A 22,324-nucleotide genomic window follows, 5' to 3' on the forward strand; every position below is an offset into this window, starting at 1 on the left:
TTACTACTACTATTATTCTTATTTATTACTTATTCTCCCATCTGGCCGAGCCTCCCCAGCCACTCTGGGCAGCTCCCAACAGGATATTAAAAACACAATAAAACATCAAACATTAAAAACTTCCCTAAACAGGGCTGCCTCCAGATGTCTTCTAAAAGTCAGGTAGTTGTTTATTTCCTTGACATCTGGTGGGAGGGCGTTCCACAGGGCGGGTGCAACCACCGAGAAGGCCCTCTGCCGGGCAGTGGCGTCGCAAGGGGGGCCGGGGGGTGCGCCCCGGGTGGGGGTGACAAGAAGGCACCCCGCGGGGTGCTCGGCCCGCCAGCCCCCAGGCGCGGCAGCATGAGCAGCCATCGCACTGCCGCAGCCACATGTGCAGGATCGTCCATTCGTGGCGGCAGCTGTGAGCAGAGGAGCCTGCCACCATCCGTACGACGTTTGAGCAGCGCTGGTGGCAAACCACTACATACAACGCATGCGCGGTGTCACACGCATGCACTGTATGTAGTGATGCCGCACATGCACCCTACGTAGTGAGGCCACGCGTGTGCAGCCGGCGGTTTGCCCCGCCCCAGGTGTCGGTTAGCCTTCCTTCGCCCCTGCTGCCTGGTTCCCTGTAACCTCACTTCTCGCAGTGAGGGAACCGCCAGAAGGCCCTCAGAGCTGGACCTCAGTGTCCAGACTGAACGATGGGGGTGGAGATGCTCCTTCAGGTATACTGGGCCGCGGCCGTAATGAATATAAACTGCCTCAGGTGTAGCCAATCACAACAGCTGCCTGTCATTGTGGTAAAATGTATTTTTTGGCTGAGCTGCCTCTAAATATGGCGCCTGTTTTCCCTCCCCAGGGCTGTTGATGTGTGGGCCATTGGCTGCCTGGTAACAGAAATGCTTACTGGAGAGCCTCTTTTCCCCGGAGACTCGGATATTGACCAGTTGTACCATATTATGAAATGTTTGGGTGAGAAAGCATCCCTTGTTTTCCTCTATGCAGCCAGCAGAGCTTTGGAACCTTCAGAGAGCCTGAAATACTAGCGTTGTTGGATGAGATTATGATGATCAATTCCTAAATCCACACTGGGAGCCAGTGTGGTGTAGTGGTTAAGAGTGGTAGATTCGTAATCTGGGGAACCGGGTTCGCGTCTCCGCTCCTCCACATGCAGCTGCTGGGCGACCTTGGGCTAGACTTCTTTGAAGTCTCTCAGCCCCGCTCACCTCACAGAGTGTTTGTTGTGGGGGAGGAGGGGAAAAGGAGATTGTTAGCCGCTTTGAGACTCCTTCGGGTAGTGATAAAGCGGGATATCAAATCCAAAGTCTTCTTCTCCTTCTTCTTCTTCTTGGTCCTGGGTTGTAAATCCAGATGGCCCTTCTATGAGGTGCAGAGTTGACAGCAAGAGATTTTGCATGTCATTAAGGATGGCAGAACGCAATAGGTCTGATCCATGTAGCACAACTGGATTATGATTTGTAATAAAAAATTCATGATTAGGAGTAATTCATTATCAGCAGCAACCTGTTTGTCTCCAGGACACACACACAGTTGGTTTACAGAATAAAAAAAATAAAAGAAAAACCATAAGGCTGTCCTAAAGCAAGGTAATTGGAAACAGTAGATTGAAACACCAGGTTCAAAGCCAAGCGCAGGGCTCTGGCAGAAAACTCGGGGATCAAATAATCTGGTTTAAACTGTCTGCAGTTTTGCATTCTGAAATCTGAACAGTCTTATAAATGATGATTAATTCCAGGTAACTTGATCCCAAGGCACCAAGATTTGTTCTACAAAAACCCTCTTTTTGCTGGAGTGAGGTTGCCTGAAGTCAAGGAACTCGAACCTCTTGAAAAACGATATCCCAAACTCTCTGTTGCCGTCATAGAATTTGCTAAGGTAGGTGCGTTGCCGATTCCTTAGCTTTCCATTTTGTTCCTGTTGGCACAACCTTCTGTTTGTTTTCAGGAGCCCTTGATAATGAGCTAGGGAAATGTATTGGTGGGATCTGAACTGGGAGCTGAGATTGGGACGTAGCCCAGTCAGCCTACCCAGAATTGCCTTTGTTCAGGTGGTAGAGGCGTTTCCAGACACAGAAAGGAATACAGCTGCCCAGTATCAGCCCCTGAGATTGGCAGGAAGTATAAAGCCCCTAAATTAGCCAGGCTGAAGCCTAACTGTAAGGGGGAGGGCTTACAGAGAACAGCCCCCCCCATCCGAAGCAGCCCGTCTCCCAGCAGTCACGAGAGCGAAGAGTCACCCTTTCCCCCCCGACGCCGGAATTGAGGAGGAGGAGAAAAGGGAGACGCTTCACAGTTCCGAGGCTTTTATGTTGGTCTAAAACGCGGAGGGGGGCAGTGCAAGAATCTGACTCGAGCGAGTAGACATGAATCCAGCAGTTCGTTACACTGTAAATAATGTGTACTAATAAAAGCTTCTGAAAGACAAGCATGTGGAAGGTCGTTGCGCAAGAGTAGTCACAACAACCCTGACATTAACCTTCTGTCCTTGCCTGGTCAGCAGACCAGTATTTCTCTGATTTTTCCCTTGCAATGTCCTTACAACCCCATAACATAGCAAACTGTTTTTAAAAGCCCTCACCATTTCCAACGTCGTTTGTTACGTGGTATGGAGAGAGTAGCTACGGTTTGCCTGAAACAGAACTGCCGTATATTCCAGCGTATGACAATTGGGCGTATAAGACGACCCCCAACTTTTCCAGTTAAAATATAGAGTTTGGGGTATACTCGCCGTATAAGAAATACGACCCGACGTATAAGACGACCCCCGACTTTTGAGAAGATTTTCCTGGGTTTAAAAGAAGTCTTATACGCAGGAATATACGGTAGTTGTGTTGTTCTTTGGATCCTGGCAAATATCAATGAAATTCAACCTTTGGGGTTTTCCTCCCCCCCCCCACTGTATTTACAAGAAAATTTTTGATCTTATGCTAGCAATGTCTGCAGACTGATCCGGACAAAAGGCCATCCTGTACTGAGCTGTTACAGTGTGATCTGTTCAACAAAGATTCCTTCACTGAAAGGTGTGTGGCTTTTCCTTGTTCAGTGGAGCTGGGCCTTGAAAGGAAACAGTACCGAGAATTTGGGGGCATTGCAGTTGGTTAAGGGTTTCCTATAACTCCCTGAGTGCCCATAATTCCCCGAGGGGAAGAATGTGTTTCAAGTGGGCTTTAAAGGTACATACTGGATCTCAGGGGATGCAGGTGGCGCTGTGGGGATGCAGGTCGTAAGCGTGTGGCCATTTGCCCCACTCGTAAGTCGAAAAATTCGGTTGTCGAGTCGTTCATAAGTCGAGGTACCACTGTACACAGAGAAATTAATTTTTTTTAAGTTTCATTTTGTGCATGTGCCCTTCTTCTTCAAACACTAAAAATAAAGGTTCGCTCAGGAACTTAAAGCAAAGATCCAGAAGGAAAGAGACCACCCTTTGCCCAAGAAATCGAAAATAAGCAGGAAAGACAAAGATGATTCCGGTGACGAAAAGAAAACGCTTGTTATCCAGGTTTGTGGAACTTGGTTTATTCTTCCATATTCCTATCTGTAATGCCTTGTTCTGAATCAGACCATCTCTCCTGGTCTTGTCTCTACTGAAGTTCTCAGTTAAAAGTCGCTGAGAATGGAGGAGAACAAGAAGGAAGGAGGATAGTTCCTGATTAGGAAGAATTATTGTTGGTAATGCCACCAGCAAATTCATGCCATGCAAGATAGATGTCAAAGAGCCAGCAGGCAGTAAATCACACTGTTCAAAGTTTGAATTAACTCTTTGTTAGCAAAAACACTGTTATAAGGGGGAAAAAATCTGCTCTTTTTCCCTTATGGGGTATGCAAGAGCCCGTATAGAGTCCTTAAGTGGGTTCCTTATTGGCAGGAGAAAATAACAGAGGCCAGCCAGAGAATATTGAATCATAGAATCATAGAGTTGGAAGAGACCACAAGGGCCATCCAGTCCAACCCCCTGCCAAGCAGGAAACACCATCAAACCATTCTTGATATATGCCTGTCAAGCCTTTGCTTAAAGACCTCCAAAGAAGGAGACTCCACCACACTCCTTGGTAGCAAATTCCACTGCCGAACAGCTCTTAATGTCAGGAAGTTCTTCCTAATGTTTAAGTGGAATCTTCTTTCTTGTAGTTTGAATCCATTGCTCCGTGTCCGCTTCTCTGGAGCAGCAGAAAGCAACCTTTCTCCCTCCTCTATATGGTATCCTTTTATATATTTGAACATGGCTATCATATCACCCCTTAACCTTCTCTTCTCCAGGCTAAACATACCCAGCTCCCTAAGCCGTTCCTCATAAGGCATCGTTTCCAGGCCTTTGACCATTTTGGTTGCCCTCTTCTGGACACGTTCCAGCTTGTCAGTATCCTTCTTGAACTGTGGTGCCCAGAACTGGACACAGGACTCCAGGTGAGGTCTGACCAGAGCAGAATACAGTGGTACTATTGCTTCCCTTGATCTAGATGCTATACTCAGAGAAGCAAAGCAGCTAGTAAGCCTCTATTAAATTGTTGCAAAAGGGTCCCCACTCACCACACACTGGAGGGAGGAGAACCCTGAACAATGGTGCGCAAGCCCTTATATAGACTTTTGAAATTGCCCACCCTGTAGCCCAAGACCACCCCCTAAAACATCATACACGCATCACAGAAGGAGGCGGGTCTACAGCAGAAATCCTGTTTGCCAGGATACCTCTTAACGGTCGCTGACTGCTTTACCTAGGCAGCCTGGCCATTCTTTGGTGATGGTTAATACTTTTTTTTTAATAAATATTTTTTATTCATTTTATAAGATATAGAAAACATACAAAACAAATACAAACATACAGAAAAAATATATCCAAAAAACCCCTTTCATCTTTCACATGGTCTCAAATTACATTTTAGGGTGACTTCTTCCGATCTCTCCCTTCTGGGTTCATTTCTTCAAATCTTTTAACAGTTTCATGTATTATCCATTTACCCTTTCTCATTCCAATCTTATTAACTACATTATCAACTTCTGTTTCTATAAAACATATAACTAACTTATTAACTTATATAATCCCTCTTTACCCCCGAAAACCTACCAATATTCCCCTAGGATTTCTAAAGCTTATATCTTACAATATTTTTTCAAATAATTTTTAAATTTCTTCCAATCTTCCTGCACCATTTCTTCCCTTTGATCTCACAGTCTCGCTGTCAGCTCGGCAAGTTCCATAAAGTCTATAATTTTCATCTGCCATTCTTCAATTGTCGGTATCTCCTGGTTCTTCCAATCCTTTGCTATCAATATTCTTCCTGCTGTCGTGGCATACAGAAAGAGAATCCTATCCTTGGGGATCTCTTCCCCTATTATTCCCAAAAGAAAGGCCTCTGGTTTCCTAATAAAGGTGTCTTTTAGCACCTTTTTCATTTCATTATAAATCCTTTCCCAGAAGTCCTTTATTTTGGGGCACGTCCACCACATGTGGGAAAAGGTCCCATCCTTCTCTTTGCATTTCCAACATTTGTTATCTGATGTATGATACATTTTAGCAAGCCTCACCGGTGTTAGGTACCATCTACACATCATTTTCATCATATTTTCTTTCAATACTGTAGAAGCAGTAGATTTAATTCATTTCTTCCACAACCGCTCCCAATCTTCCAACATGATATTATGCCCCAAATCCTTAGCCCAATCAATCATAACCGATTGATGGTTAATACTTTAATTACTGAATGCAGGTCACAGGCTTGCCCTATTCATACACAAATATAGCCTTAAAACAGGATTTTTAAGCAGAAAGACAAAGAGAAGTCTTTCCCATTTCCTTTCTCCTTGCAGAGAAATATCTGAGGTCAATTTGGGAGAGTCAAAATGGCTTCAGGATTGCTCTCCTGTACTATTTCAGACACGTGGTTTATATACTTACGTATGTGTTTGCCTTGTACGTTTAATTTATGTTTGGAACCCTAGAAGAAGAGTTTGGATTTGCTATCCCGCTTTATCACTACCCTAAGGAGTCTCAAAGCAGCTAACATTCTCCTTTCCCTTCCTCCCCCACAACAAACACTCTGTGAGGTGAGTGGGGCTGAGAGACTTCAGAGAAGTGTGACTAGCCCAAGGTCACCCAGCAGCTGCATGTGGAGGAGCGAAGACGCGAACCCGGTTCACCAGATTACGCCTGATCAGCTTATCCCCAGTCATTCTGGACCCATGTATCAGTTATGGAGACTGAAAGTCCCGGCCTCCCCAGAGTCCCCCGTCCCCTCTTCTCCAGGGCTTTCCCCAAGCAACCTGACACTCGTTTTTTTAACAATATGATGCTTGGATTTGAAACAGGACTTCGGCGTGGAACCCAAGCTGAGAGACTCCAAGCTGTTCAGAATGAAGTTGTCCAAGGTTGACCCCGAGAAATTGGACAGATCTTCAAATGCGAGTTTCCTGTATGAGAGTGGAGCTGGGCAGGTCAAGGCGATTCCTTCAACAACTTTGAAAGATTCCAGTAGCAGCCTGGATTATGTGAAAAATCCCGGGACGGTGATCCCTCCCATTACACAGAATTATTCCACCATATCCTCCAGCATCAGTGGAAACCCTGGCTTGGGTTCAAAACTGGGAATGCATAATTACAGGTACAGTAAAATAACAAAGCACCTTCATTCTAGCATAGTTCTGTCACTGTATGTTGAGCTTGCAGATTTCCTTGTATCTTGCCTAATCCAAGCTAAGAGCCACTTCACACGTTACATTTATAATGATACAAGAATGATTATACTTGCCTAACCATGTAACTGTTTTAACAAGCACAGTAGCTCGTTAGGGAGCTGTGATTGGCTGCACCAACCTGCATGGTTGGTGCCGAGAGGATATTGTTGTGCAAAACAGTCCTTAATGGTTAGCACTTTCTACAGTGCTCTGATAAAATAGTCGGCATGCTTTCAGTGTTTCTTAATATATTATCCTTGAGTTGCAGAAAGGGGATTGGGGGGGGGGGGGTCGAGGGCTGAAGTTTGCTGGTCCTAAAACCACTGAGTACATTTGTGACTTGAGGTGAGATTTGAGTCAGGGCTTGACACAGCTTTGTTGAAGTGAATGGATCAATCCCGGTGATTCATGGCTTTTGGTTGGCTTTTCTGGGGTCCAGGATTTCTGAGTCCTTAGTATACCTTTTTAGGACAAAGTTAGGTCCGTTTTCCATAGGACATGTCCTGAATAGGTACTTACTTGGGCTACTGCAATGCGCTCTACGTGGGGCTACCTTTGAAGGTGACCCGGAAACTACAACTAATCCAGAATGCGGCAGCTAGACTGGTGATTGGGAGCAGCCGCCGAAACCACATAACACCAGTCCTGAAAGACCTACATTGGCTCCCAGTACGTTTCCGAGCACAATTCAAAGTGTCGGTGCTGACCTTTAAAGCCCTAAATGGCCTCAGTCCAGTATACCTGAAGGAGCGTCTCCACCTCCATCATTCTGCCCGGACACTGAGGTCCAGTGCCGAGGGCCTTCTGGCAGTTCCCTCGCTGCGAGAAGCCAAGTTACAGGGAACCAGGCAGAGGGCCTTCTCGGTAGTGGCACCCGCCCTGTGGAATGCCCTCCCACCAGATGTCAAAGAGAAAAACAACTACCAGACTTTTAGAGGCCATCTGAAGGCAGCCCTGTTTAGGGAAGCTTTTAATTTTTAACAGACTATTGTATTTTAATATTCTGTTGGAAGCCGCCCAGAGTGGCTGGGGAAACCCAGCCAGGTGGGCAGGGTATAAATGATAAATTATTATTATTATTATTATTATTATTAGTAGTAGTAGTAGTATCCCATGTGCACGATCTTGGATTTTTTAATGTGTGAGTTCTTCCCATTAACTGTGCTAGAGTGGGAAGCCAGCAAGAAGCATGTTGACACAACTTCCATTTGCTAATTAAGTGGCCTAATTAAGTCCAAGTAAGTCTTCTGAGCTTATAGCTTCCTGCTTATGGGCTTCCCAGAGGCACCTGGCTGGCCACCGGGGGAAACAGGATGGTATTCTCGAGATACGACTTTTGATTTGATTGGTAAATGCTAGATTCAGAGTGGAGCTCATTGTTTTGCTCCTCTAAAGGCTTTTGCAGACAAACAGGTCTTCCTCAGTCCTAGCCAATCTGCTCCACTCTTTGACGTGGAGGGCTGAGGAACCCGTGAGATTGATTTTTAGGGAAGTGGCCCACAACAGCTTATGCCACGATAAATCTTCCAGTCTTTTAGGTGCCCCACAGCTCTTTGAACCGAGCCAGAGGCCTTGTCTTCATAACTCTGCCCTGGGCTTGCTGGCTAGTATTTAATTTCTTCCATGGGCGTCAAGGTAATGAAACAGACCTTCTTGCTCCAGCAACGTTTCTGCACGATGTGTGCTTCCCAGCCATGCCCAGAAATAGTTCTGTCTGTTAGCCATGATGCAATGTTTGGAAATGGTTTTTTAAAAAATAATTTTAGGTGTTCACACCCTCTCTGGATTTTGTGTGTGTTGCATTTCCAGGATTGATGAGAAGTCTAAAAGATACCTCAACCCTTTCATAAAGCAAGGGAAAAAATCACCAGTGGGACACTATAGCATCAACTTGACAGCATCGGTAAGCTCTTTGTAAAAAAAATCTCAAGTGAGAGCAAGCATATTTCAGAGACTCCTGTCACGGGACGCCTTGTTCTTAATGCCTGTCCTAGGTTTGAATTCAGTTCCTTTCTCTTTGTCTGGGAGTTGGTCGTGTTGCAATTCTTGGCTAACGTCCTAAGGCAAGCAGCGTTTTCTGCTTGAAGGGCATGATGGTTGGCAATAGGGGTGGTTGGCTTTTGCTGCCCAACTCCCCAAGGGACTGAGTCCTTTAAGTCCACGATGGGTCAGAGATGAATGGATGGAGGCAGGATGCAGAGAAACATAGCTGTCGAGTTTTCCCTTTTCTCGCGAGGAAGCCTGTTCAGCATAAGGGAATTACCCTTAAAAAAAAGGGAGAACTTGACAGCTATGCAGAGAAAGCAAGGCAGATCTTTATTTTTCTGTTGCAACAAGAGTTCCCTCCCCTCCTGGCAAGGAGGCAAGAGAGACCCAGAACCAAGAAGAAAACCTTTCTTTTAAGAGTTTTCATTTTGGTGTGGAGAAAGGAGGGCATCCCCTCTACAAAAAGTCAGTAATTACATCACACATAAGGTGGGGTTACTGTGGCTCAGGCAGGCCAAGGTGTGATTTCCCTGAGGATTTAGTAAGTTTTATATAGTTCCAGACACAGTTTACATTAGCATTTGATAAGACAATCAGGATGCCCCTCAGACATCCCTCAATGCCGAGCATCTGGGCTATGACAATTAACACAAAGGAGGGTCATAGATATAGGAGAGGAATTCCTTCAGGAACTTCCCCTGATTGCTATCTGCCTACGCAGAGGAAATCTTTGGAGTCTTTAGAAGAGCAAAGATGGCTTTTGGATTGCTCTCCTGTACTATTGTCATAGCTGCCAAGTACCCCGTTTTCTCCGGGAAAACCCCGATTTTACTTACCTTTTCCTGATGGTCCCCCGTATCACTTCGCCTCCCGTTTTTCTCCGTAATTTTCTCCTGCCGGCGGCCATTTTTTTTCTTTCCGATTTGCCTTTCTATGGGCACCAAAAATGGCCGCCGCCAGCTTCAAAAGTCGCATCTACGCATGTCCAGAAGTGCATAGACGCGACTTCTGGTGTCAGCGGCGGCCATTTTTGGTGCCCATAGATGGGCGGAGCGACACCGGAAGTTGCGTTGACGCACTTCCTGACATGCGTACAAGCGACTTTCGAAACCGACGGCGGCCATTTTGGTGCCCATAGAAGAGCAAAGCGACACCGGAAGTTACGTTGACGCAACTTCCGGTGTCACACGGCTGCCGGTGTCACACGGCTGCGAAACCTGCCAATGCAGGGGAAATTCCTTTCCGGCCCTTCAACAGCGGCCTTGTCGTAGCAGCGCCTGCGTGCGTGTACACCTGTGGAAGAAAATAACCTGTAATGCAAGCATTAATTTTTTGGGAGTGGAGGGTGGGAAAGCTCTGGAGCCGTCGACTGCTTCCCAGGAATGACTCTGCTTCAGCCGTGTTCAAGGTAAGGTTACCTCCTCCTACCTGGCCAACCCCCCCCCCCGGCCACGCCTCCCCGAGCTGGATTGGACAGCTACCTGCGTGGGCGGAGACTACCAGTATCCAGCCCGGGAAGGCAGTGCCGGCCTCCGAACTTGCAGGGCTGCCCCAGGGATCCCAAGGGGCTGCATGCGACCACGCAGAATGTGCCTCCCCTTTTATGTGGGGAACGGTCATTATGGAAAGTGGCCTTTAAAAAAGTACTGAATGTAGACCACGGATTAGGGTTTTGGTTTTTTGTTTCAAGCAACGTTTTCTTCATGTTTTTTGCCAATCAACTGCTTGGTAACAGGTCTCGAATGAAAACAACGTGCTTCAGACAAACAAGAAAAGATGGGAGTTTTCCAAAACAGATGTACGTTTGCCAGAGCTTAACTACGGCTATCTCCCCGAACTCAAAGGTGTGGACGGTAAGAGTTCATGATAGACATTCAACCAATTATGGGGTCTAGCTGCTAAATAACAATGATACAGTGGTACCTTGGTTCTCAAACTTAATCTGTTGTGGAAGTCCGTTCCAAAACCAAAGCGTTCCAAAACCAAGGCGTGCTTTCCCATAGAAAGTAATGCAAAACGGATTAATCCGCTCGAGACTTTTAAAAACAACCCCTAAAACAGCAATTTAACATGAATTTTACTATCTTACGAGATGACTGATTCATAAATGAAAGCAATAAACAATGTACTGTACTATAAAATAAAACAGTATTGTAGATGATAAAAATTAAAATTAATTTTTTTCTTACCTGCACTGATGATAATCATTGTCTTGATGGGGGGCTTTTATCCATTTCTGGATAATCAGTAACTGAACTGGGATCCACACAGTCTCAAAAACAAATTAACTGAAAAAGCCTCAAAACAAAAAACGCAAAATAAATAGCAAAAACAAAAGCACCAAATATAAGCTCCAAATATCGCCTCAGAACACTGCAACCAGAAAGAGAAAGCTTGAATTACAATGGGGGGAGTGGGACAAATTAGCAGCGCAACAGGAAACATAGGGGGACTGAAAATGGAGCATGTTCGGCTTCTGAAAAATAGTTCGAAAACCCGGAACACCTACTTCCGGTTTTGCAGCATTCGGGTTCCAAGTTGTTTGTGAACTAAGCTGTTTCGAAAACCAAGGTACCACTGTCTTTTTTTAAAAAAGAAATGGGAAAAACATGAACCACGAATGAACTTTATGAAATTAGACTGTCCATGGGAAAGTAAAAGTACGTATATAAGTGTATGAAGTTTTGCCATGGCCTTAGCCAGTTGTGAACAAGCAGCTGAGAAAAGCGTGTTCTTAGATTCAGCTTTAATGTTTCACATTCCTGAGATAGTTCTTGGAATTACTGATGTGCTTCCAACTTGCACAGATAAGTTCGTTCCAAAAATGTGCTAATTGATGCATGTGTACAAATGCTCAGCCCATAATGACCCACCCATTGGCTTGTACAGCAGTTGTGAGGAATCATGCTTGACCTTTAGTCCAGGTTTCCCCATCCCTGCCTTTTGTGGTCAAACTTCTACCAAAAAAAAGGGCGTGGAAACGGGGGCAAAGTGGGGTGGGGGTGAACCAGCTAAGCAGACACGAACCACGTTCAGATAAACACACGTCAATATCAAAATAGCTTTTAATGTTTGCGTAAGCCAAATCAAAAGAAAAACATGTGTTACGCTGCGAGCCACAGGAAGAAGAAACGACTTTTGCAAGAAAAGAATGGTGATAAGATTATGTGAAAACAAATTGTGTTGCCTCCTTTCATAGCTCGGAATTCCAGATTTCTGAAGAAAGAAAACAAAATGGTTTCCGAGTCTCGCATGCCGTCTCTCGCCACAATAGATCTTCAGAACCCGAGCCTCACCCTGCACCAGGTACTAAGTCGCTCAGAGTTTGGGAAGCAGAGGTTAAGTCTCCAGCTATTGAGCTAGTAAGTCGTCTCTGTAAGGTGCCTATCTCTGCAGTCCATGCCTTAGAGAAGTGCCCAAGCCACAGAGGCCCAGGTTGAGCCCAGTTGGCCCTTGTGCCATGTGACTCCTGTTGGTTTCTTGGAAACCCCTGCTTCGAGACTCCACTGAAGTCTTGGGAAAAGAGACGGCGATTTTGTAGTGTTTTGATATGCCAGCGTTCGTTCTCCTTGCCCTGCCTTTTAGAAAGCAACAGGTCCTACCTTTCTGTTAGTGTGAGTACAGATTCCACATAGCAGGCTTCCATGTAGCCCACCAAATGGGCTACCACAGAGCAGAGGCGGAGCCAGCTGCTCCGGCACTCGGAGCGGTGCACATGGTGTGCACCCAGGGGCGGGGCTAGCCTCTTGCAGGGGCGGGGCTAGTGTCCAGGGGGCGCCACCCGTGGTGAGCGTCCCAGGGGGTGGGGCGACGATGTCACTCCATAACATCCAGGGCGGACCGCACCCCCCACGCCCTCCTTCTTCCGCCAGTGCCACAAAGGCCAAATTGCAAAAACAGGCTTTTGGGACTCTCCTCAGCCGCACCACCTCTTCCCAGGCCACACCTCTCACTGGCCCTGCTCTGCACCCCCCTCAGCTGCATTTTGCCTGGCTGGAATGTGCCTCTAAACTCCACCGCTGTACGGTGGTAAATTTCGCATTTGTTGCTCCACGCCCTTTTTGCCTCAGGCATGTGGGGCCCAAAGGATGCTCAGGAGAGAATGCAGCCCTCTGGGTGGAAATGTCCCCCCCCCCCTGCTGCAAGGCATGTGGGGAGTCGGGACCTTTCCCGCTTACCTGGCCTTCCAGGTGGAGCCACAGGTGAGCGAGTGCCACAGCTTCCAGTTCAACTCCTAGGTGGGTGTCCCTGCCAGGGGAGTGGCCACCCTCTACCTTGACCTCAAAATATTTTAATACCTGTATTTTGTTGGAAGCCACCCAGAGTAGTTGGGGAAACCCAGCCAGATGGGCAGGGTATAAATAATAATAATGATAATAATTATTGAAAGTCACTGCAGCAAGATGTGGGGTCCTTGATAGCTCAGTTGGTAGAGCATGAGACACTTTATCTCAGGGTTGGGGGTTCAAGACCCTGTGTGTTTGGCAAAAGGATTCCTGCATTGCAGGGGGTTGGTTGATGACCCTCGTGCTGCCTTCCAACTTTGTGATTAGCTTAGGAAGTTTTAAAAGGGGGTTATGTAAAATAAGTTTTAATTCACAGGGAGTAGGTCTGTCTTTTTGTTTTTAGAATGAGATTTTTATTTTAAAATTTCCATAATACAGTAAAGCAGCAGCTATCAAAAATACATGTCAAATAAGTAGAAAATTAAGTCCTCTCTCCAAAGTAATTCCCGTATTAGCTCTTGCCACCCACAGAGCTACCCACCCAGCCTCTCACCCTGGGAGACCAACATTTCCCTGTCTCTCATCCATCTAGAGCAGGGGTCAGCAAACTTTTTCAGCAGGGGGCCAGTCCACTGTCCCTCAGACCTTGTGGGGGTCGGACTTTTTGGGGGTGGTGGTGGTGGTGGTGAACGAATTCCTATGCCCCACAAATAACCCAGAGATGCATTTTAAATAAAAGGGCACATTCTACTCAGGTAAAAACAAGCTGATTCCCGGACCGTCCGTGGGCCGGATTTAGAAGGCGATTGGGCCGGATCTGGCTCCCGGGCCTTAGTTTGCCTACCCATGATCTAGAGCAGGCATCCCCAAACTTCGGACCTCCAGATGTTTTGGACTACAATTCCCATCATCCCTGACCACTGGTCCTCTTAGCTAGGGATCATGGGAGTTGTAGGCCAAAACATCTGGAGGGCCGCAGTTTGGGGATGCCTGATCTAGAGAGTAGGTCTATCAGTGGCTGTTCCATATTGGGAGATAATATTTTAAGAGGGCCTCCAAGTGGTTTATAAAAAATACCTCTGAATATCAGTTGCCGCAGACAGATGTGGTTTGATTGAAACCCAATTAAAATTTACTCAATTTGCAGGTATCTGGAATATCTCTGCAAGACGCTTCAGAAGCCACTTTCCCCAGAGTAGAGCATTAACGTCAAGTGAGACGGAAGGGTCTCGATCCTGCAAGTGTCTGCAGTGCTTCTACACCCCTGTTGCCTTTTGGGAAGTGCGGAATCCCTTTGAGGAGGATATACATGGGAGCAGGGGTGGGGCGTGTGTTTTCACCACATTCTAGGTAATGGCAGCAAAAGGAAACAAAGATTCCCAGTTTCTTTACAGTTGCCAAGGTGCTACAAGACTACAGCTCCCTTTAAAGTATAATGTATATAAGACGTCATGAATTATTTCAGTGAGTCTGGGGAAAACGATACCAGTCATGGCAGAGTCAGGCTTTTAAGAGTTTTAAGCCCAGTGTCTTTTTCCAGAAGAGGTCTGGGAGCAACGTAGCTATTTTTTCAGAATCCTAGTACAAATGTGAAGCGCTTCAGTACTTGAACGACTCCCTAGAACTCGTTAACACTTTCTCCAGGAAAGAATCTTTCATCACATGCAAATATTGTCAAGTGAGACGTGGAAATGTGTGTTTGTAAACTGCTGAGCATGATGTGCTGGGCAGAGGTTTCCTGCCCCAACTCCCTCACGGGTGTCTGCTTTTGTGTTTTGCAAACGTGTGTTTCTTGCTTGGTGGAGCTTTCCATTCTATAATCCCACTGCATATACAGTGGTACCTCGACTTACGAATTTAATCCGTTCCGAAGGCGCCTTCGTAGGTCGAAATACTCGTAAGTCGAAAGACGCCATTGGAAACGCGATTTCCCATAGGAATACATGGGAAACGGAAAAATTCGTAAGTCGGAAAATCCCTTTCTAAAACCACCGCGGTTTCCTTTCGGATGTCGAGACATTCGTAAGCGCGCAGCCATTATCCCCATTCGTAAGTCGAAAAATTTGGTTGTCGAGTCGTTCGTAAGTCGAGGTACCACTGTACAGCAAACTCCCTTTCTGTATAATGTGCAGATCAAAGCCCTAAGAACTCAGTAATATTAAAACGGCCTTTGCAAATTCCTCTTTCATCTTACGAGAAATGAATATTTCATACCTGCAGTATAGCTATAGTCATCCGTGAGGCCAATAGTACAGGAGTAGCTTTGTCAGAAACAGCTTCCATGATGCTGCAATGTTAGGTAATATAGTTTTTGCAATCTCTAAAGGAAAGAAAGCATTTCAACTGTTGTCAATGCTGACTTGCGCGTGTGGTGGCTACAAAACAGATTACCTGTACTTCCAAGCAGTTCTCCTCTGGTCCCCACTAACCATAATAAGATGTGTATACAGCGTTGCTGCTCAGATTGTAAGAGTACCTGAAATCTTCTGTAGCAGTTCTGTATACGTACATCTATGTTTCCTGGTAGGATTGCATAGATTAAACTCAACAAAAACATCATATCACTTCTTGTCGACTTCTTAGAAGTTATGGAGTTGCCCTTGTTCCTCATTTCCCCCTTCATTCATCCTAGGCTTGTAGCTCAAGCATGATGACTATTTTCTCCTGGCCCTGATATTTTTCTTATGGATATTTTTGTGTAAATTGAAATAAATGCCATTCGTGTGCACACAATCCAGCCATATACAGTGGTACCTCGGTTTAAGTACTCAATTTGTTCCAGGGAGCCATTCGCTCCCCGAAAAGTACTTAAACCAAGCACCATTTCCACGTGTGTGCAGAGCGCTTCTGCACATGCCTGAACCGCGCAGATCACCTCTGCTCATGCGTGTGCTGCGCAGATCGATTCTGCACGCACCGCAGAACCCGGACATAAACACTTCCAGGTCCGCAGAGTACTTAAACCGAAAGTACTCAAACCGGAGTGTTCTCAAACCGAGGTATGACTGTAGAGGGAATTGTGCACATTTCCTGGTCAGTATGCATAATCTTCCAACATGCCTTTTCTTAATAGCAGCATGGGGGTGGGGAGATATTTCCATCAGAATTGTGAAAGGGGAGGGAAGGTTTAGAACTGGCATCCCCAAACTTCGGCCCTCCAGATGTTTTGGAGTACAATTCCCATCATCCCTGACCACTGGTCCTGTTAGCTAGGGATCATGGGAGTTGTAGGCCAAAACATCTGGAGGGCCGCAGTTTGGGGATGCCTGGTTTAGAAGCTGTGCTGAAAAGAGAGCTGGACTTTCGGGGGGGGGTTAATATTTAGCTGGAGCCCCACCCCTCCTTGTTGCTCAGTGGAAGGGTACGATTGTAAGAGTGTAAGATTAGACAGGGGGCCAGATTACACACCAAATTACACTTCAGGGTGCAGATTACACACTTCTGAACAAGAGAGGTAGGGTGGAAAGGCATTTTGTTATTTATTATTATTATTTATTATTGAATTTCTATACCACGCTTCATCTGAGGATCACAGCGGCGGTTTACAATATAAAAACACAAAAATAGGTAGCAGTAGCAAGCAAAAAAAATACCCCCCGCCATAATTTTAAAGGCCATAGATTGGCTAAGGCCTGGGAGAAGAGGGATGTTTCTGCCTAGCGCCTAAAGATATGTGACGAAGACAACAGCTCAGCGACCTCGGGGAGAGTATTCCACAAGCGGGGGAGCCACTGCAGAAAAGGCCCGTTCTCATGTTGCAACCCTCCAGACCTCTCGAGGAGGCACACGAAGGGCCTCAGAGGATGATCTCAGGGTCTGGGTAGGTTCATATGGGGAGAGGCGATCCTTGAGGTATGCCAGGTTTGAGCCTTTTAAGGCTTTATAGCTCATGCTTCTTGGAGACCCTGCATGCTGACTGGATAATGTGTTTATATTTCAGCGAATGCGCAAAACGCATTTGAGATATTCACTTCCCCCAAAGCCTGTTAGAGATTATGCATGATGGCTGAAGAACATATGAAAATTCAGTTGATTATACTGTATGCACATTTCCCAAGGCCTGTTGGAGATTATGTATTATTGACCAGGAAATGTGCAGAGCTCCCCCTTTATGGCTGGATTGTGTGCACATTCTCCTTGAGTTCTGGTGAATGTATACCCCCCCCCCGCCCCATCCCATCCCATCCCGGATAATGTGAATTGACAAGAGGCCTTTCTAAAGAGCTTATCTGAGAAACCTCATCCAAGAAGTTGGAAAACTCTTGTCTGTAAATAATCTGTATCTGCAAGTGCTTTGCTTTGTAGCTCACCCTTCTTTGCACATTTGCAAGCTCTGGGCACTGTTGACGTTTTAAGTGTATAGATATGTGACGCTATAAAGCACTGTGTACATTGGTGGGACAACACTAACAGAACATGTAGCATTTTATATCTACAACACAGATTTAAACTGGTTTGATAGTGACTCCTTCTCGCCACCAGATATTGGGAACTGGAATTCTTTAGAGAGAATTCTCAACGCTGTCCACACGCTGCAGTTCCCAGGTTCTTTGGGGGAAGCCATGACAGCTAAACTGGTATAAAACCAATACATTTTTACAGTACAGAAATGTCATTTGTGTTTCCTGTTGGAGTGATCTGGTCTCCACTTTTAAGAGAAACACAAAAACACGTGGATCATATTGCTATGCAGTCAAGTCATCAGGCAATGCAGATAATGAGGGCAGCTTTAAATGAGCAAGCTGTGTTTTATTTTCTAAAGCTTCTTGGGATCTTAAACATGGATGCCGCTTGCTCGACTACTTTCAAGGCAGCAAATTTGGAAAAATAAAATCGTACCTCATTTGTTCTCAGTATTACATTGTTAACAGTATGCTCCCAACTGTTATATTGAAAAGATAGGATGAAAATAACATTTTAAAATAATAAACAAGGACTATCGTGGTGCAGCCAAGTCATAAACCCAGCTTTCTTAACATAATTGCTGCAAATACCGCCCTGCCTCCTGATTGGCCGCTCTTGGTAGAATTGAAACAAATATGCTTGGCAGGGGGTTGAACTGGATGGCCCTTGTGGTCTCTTCCAACTCCATGATTCTATGGCTTGGGTTAGCTGACCGGAAAGCTCATATCACCACACAATATGTCCCTTGTTCCATATTTCTGCTACTTTATTTTGTCCTCTTAGAGCAGGCATCCCCAAACTGTGGCCCTCCAGATGTTTTGGACAACAGTTCCCATCTTCCCCGACCACTGGTACTGTTAGCTAGGGATCATGGGAGTTGTAGGCCAAAACATCTGGAGGGCCGCAGTTTGGGGGTGCCGGTCTTAGAGTAATTGTCTCCGTTAACAAATTCACTTTTCCTTGCAAATCTTGAACGATCTACGAATCTGCAGCAGCATTTGGTTTTATAAAGTAACTTTGATCTCTGTGTCAGTGTCCATAGGCTTTTCCCACCAAGAACTATTGTTTTGCTATAATGGGCATTCCTTCAGACGTGACAGGGAAATTTGAATAATGCATGTCGAGGTTTGTTTATTAGGCATATTGCAAGAATGGTACCCAGAGTGCCAGCGTGGTTGATAATTATGCTGGTTGAATGCAATTGCTTTACCAAAAGTAAGGGTTGCACAAGTTGCATGTTCAACATGTGACCAACATTTTAATCAACAATTTGCACTCATAAGCAATGCTTTTTTTCCTGGGAAAAAATGTTTAGGGGTACTCTCATTTTCCTGCTCATATTGAAATACAGTGGTACCTCGGTTTATGAACACAATTGGTTCCGGAAGTCTGTTCATAAACTGAAGCGTTCATAAACTGAAGCGAACTTTCCCATTGAAAGTAATGGAAAGTGGATTAATCCGTTCCAGACAGTCCGCAGAGTACTTAAACTGAAGCGTTCATAAACTGAAGCAAACTTTCCCATTGAAAGTAATGGAAAGTGGATTAATCCGTTCCAGAAGGGTCCGCGGAGTACTTAAACTGAAATGTTCATAAACTGAAGCATGGGTGTAATTGGTTCCGGAAGTCTGTTCATAAACTGAAGAGTTCATAAACTGAAGCGAACTTTCCCATTGAAAGTAATGGAAAATGAATTAATCCGTTCCAGATGGGTCCGCGGCGTTCATAAACCGAAAATTCATAAACCGAGGTGTTCATAAACCGAGGTTCCACTGTACTGCCCCTCAATGAGGCCAAACTTAGATTCACAAAATGTTTAGGGGTATGCGTACCCCTGCGTACCCCCAGAGAAAAAAACCACTGCTCATAAGTATCAGCAGCCCGTTTTTTGGAAGAAAGTGGACTTGGGGGCAAGTCACTCTTAGCCTAGCCTGCTTTGTCAAAAGTGTGGTGATGTGAAGGTAAGACGAACCCTGCTCAGTGGGTTTAAGCTAAATGTGAACACAGAACAGCAGCCCAAACCACGATTGTACATCAAGACCCTGCCTCTCCTCTCACCCTCCCAAACAGTAGCCAATAATATGGACTAGGGCAGGAAAATCAAGCAATTATGCTGGGTATAATTAGAGATGGGGTTGAAGTATGAGCAAGGACTCGAGTATGACAAAGGTTTGGGTCAATATTTTAGGAGCTGAAATAGAAGGGGGAACCATTGCTCCTGAATCTCTAAACATTCCAAGTTAGCAGTGGGCAAGAACAAGTAGGAGAAATTAATGGAGTCCAGGGCCGTCTTACCCATAGGCGCTAGGGGTGCGGGGCACCTGGGCGCCAGGCTCTCAGGGGCGCCATGCCGAAAGTCCGGGACCCAAGTGATGAGTCTGGGGAAGACTCAAGAGTTTAGCTCCATGGTGGGCTCTTTTGCAGGCAGCTCTGCGCCTCAAGCTGAGGCAGCCAGCTAGCTCTGCCCTCCTGCATGCCTGGGACTGGGCAACAGGGGGGGGGGCAGATCTTTGTACCCTGGCACCGCCTATGCTTAAGATAGCCCTGATTGAGTCTGTATGGAAACTACACCTAGGGAAACTAGAATGATGAAAAAATGGGGGCTAAATAATGTTTGGGGTGGATAAAGAGCTGCTGTAGTAGGACTAGGACGACTGATGCCACAAAAACCCCGTTCATATCCCACCTCTGACATGAACTCGCTAGATCGTTTGAGGCAAACCACTCAGCTTCCATCCGCAATATGGGGTAATAATAATGAACTACTTAGTAGGATTGTAACCAGATTATTTGTGCAATGCTAAGAACAAATAGAGGCAAATGCTAAGTACTAGCATGTTTCCTACCTTCTAGGAAGTGTTATCTTCAGTCCTTCCCCCTTTAACTGACACGAGCTATTGCCTCTTACTTTGGAAAACATTTCTCGCTGGTCTATTAAAATCGGTGTATATTTTTAAATGCAGTCTCCTATCACAGGGACGTTTTTATACTTAATTTTGTTTCCAGGTTGTTGTTGTTGTTTTTTAAAATTACTGATGGCAACATGCTTTTTACATGTGCTGGATGTTTGTTTTTGATGCTGCCGTTACAGCTTATAGCTAATAAAATCAATACTATTTGTGCCAGAAATACTCTGCCTTCCTTGTGGAGTGGGAGGAAACTTCCTTTGCCAGGTGAAACGTCTGTCAGGAATTCATGGTGAAACCTTCAGTATATTCTGTTTAACTCCTTTGTGGATTGTAAGATGTGCTTATTCTACACCTGAACCCTCTCCAGGGTGACAAGAAATAGCATCATCTTTATACAAATATATACCTCTCCCCTCAAAAGTGTTACCACAAAAATACCATTTTGATTTCAATGCTTGCTTAATAACCTGTAATTTCTGAGCGCTGTGGCTTTGCAATGTTCAGACATGTACATCTCATTCTTGTAAATAAAAGCCTTAATCAAATTTCTGTCTGGCTTTGATCACTATTTGGATAATTTATCCGAAAGAACCCGTGTTGCTAAAGGAAGAGAATCCATTTATTTGAGCAGCTTGCAGTCCGTTCTGTTAGAATACGCAGCACGGTGATTTGACAGTAGCTGGTTCGACATCAGCTCTACATGATACAGGCTGTAAGAATGTGTAGATTTCAAAACCGCAAGTATTTTCAAAAGACTATTTCCGCGTACGGTAATGATACAGTGTCTAAATGTCCCGATAGGTTTGGACAAGAATCTCAGTTCTTCCTCTGGCAAGGACTTGCCCATGTATGCAAACCCAAGCCTCAAATAGATGGTTGTGGTCTCATTTCCAACTCCTGATTTCAGAAATTCTGAAACTGGGCAAAACCAGGGGGCATAATTGGTGAAATTCAGCACAAGAGAAGCCGGTAGCGAAAAACCAAACTCATTCTATTTGCTCCTTTACCAGAGATCAAACCTTACAGAATCCCAGCTAGTTTCCTTATAGAATTTCAGATTTCTGGGAGAAACAACCATTTGCTACCAAGAACCTTTTTCCAGCTCTATCCCAAAGGAATCTTGCTCACCTACCTGTTCACAAGTAGATCTTTATCTCAGATTCAGAAACTGAGCAAGTCCACCTGCAGATTTGCCCTTTTCTGCTAACCTGTTTGCTGGCTTAAGTCCAGGATTTAAATTCGTTAAAGTGTTCTCTGTTGTGGCTTGGGGGGGGGGGTCCGGAGTAAGTACTGCTCGATCCCACAGGGAGTCCTTTGCTCTGTTGTGTGTCTCCTTTCCTTCACTTCTCTTCCGAGGAGTCCTCACTTTGGGATTTGCCATTCCACAAGGGGTAATAATGACGGGCATGTCTGTTAAAGGGAACGAAAGCATGATAGAAAGCGGGACGTCTGGGTGGGTAAAAAGGCCTCCAATAGAACAGCTGAGGTGCGGCCGCTGCTGCCACAATACGGTGAGTTGTCGCCTTCCTGGTTTTGGGGGTTGTGGTTCTTGCTTTGGTGATCGGCGATGTTGGTGTTGTTAATGAGAAAATTTCGCAGTTGCTTTCCTCCCTTTCCAGCCTGCTGGACCGTTTTGTCAGCCCTGTTGCAAATGGAGTTTGTTAGAAAAGTCTGATACTGTTTGATTATATAGGAACATTTCTTGCAGATTGAGCCAACATTAATAGATAGATAGATAGATAGATAGATAGATAGATAGATAGATAGATAGATACATACATACATACATACATACATACATACATACATACATACATACATACATACATGATAGATATTAATAATATATATATATACAGTGGTACCTCGGTTTATGAACACAATTGGTTCCGGAAGTCTGTTCATAAACTGAAGCGAACTTTCCCATTGAAAGTAATGGAAAGTGGATTAATCTGTTCCAGGTGGTCCGCGGAGTACTTAAACTGAAGCGTTCATAAACTGAACTTTCCCATTGAAAGTAATGGAAAGTGGATTAATCTGTTCCAGACGGGTCCGCGGAGTATTCAACCTGAAGCGTACTTAACCCGAAGCATGGGTGTAATTGGTTCCGGAAGTCTGTTCA

The 22,324-nt window shown here is 45.3% G+C and overlaps 1 protein-coding gene across 3 annotated transcripts in view; it reads left to right on the forward strand.

The window, feature by feature from the left end:
• The window catches only part of CDKL2 (cyclin dependent kinase like 2), a 29,260-nt gene extending 8,513 nt beyond the window's left edge, over window positions 1–20,747 (forward strand). For 2 of the 3 annotated variants that reach the window (XM_035137156.2, XM_035137157.2), the window contains exons 6-14: window positions 848–960; window positions 1,745–1,884; window positions 2,940–3,028; window positions 3,384–3,507; window positions 6,312–6,604; window positions 8,487–8,580; window positions 10,399–10,516; window positions 11,863–11,969; window positions 14,037–20,747. In XM_035137156.2, coding sequence (XP_034993047.2) covers window positions 848–960; window positions 1,745–1,884; window positions 2,940–3,028; window positions 3,384–3,507; window positions 6,312–6,604; window positions 8,487–8,580; window positions 10,399–10,516; window positions 11,863–11,969; window positions 14,037–14,096 — 1,138 coding nt within the window. In that variant the 3' untranslated portion in view covers window positions 14,097–20,747. The remainder of the gene's footprint in view (window positions 1–847; window positions 961–1,744; window positions 1,885–2,939; window positions 3,029–3,383; window positions 3,508–6,311; window positions 6,605–8,486; window positions 8,581–10,398; window positions 10,517–11,862; window positions 11,970–14,036) is intronic. The other variant, XM_060282262.1, reaches the window with a different exon arrangement.
• Window positions 20,748–22,324: the final 1,577 nt, after the last annotated feature.

This window comes from Zootoca vivipara, chromosome 13, assembly GCF_963506605.1.
Source record: "Zootoca vivipara chromosome 13, rZooViv1.1, whole genome shotgun sequence".
NCBI classification, from domain to species: Eukaryota; Metazoa; Chordata; class Lepidosauria; order Squamata; family Lacertidae; genus Zootoca; species Zootoca vivipara.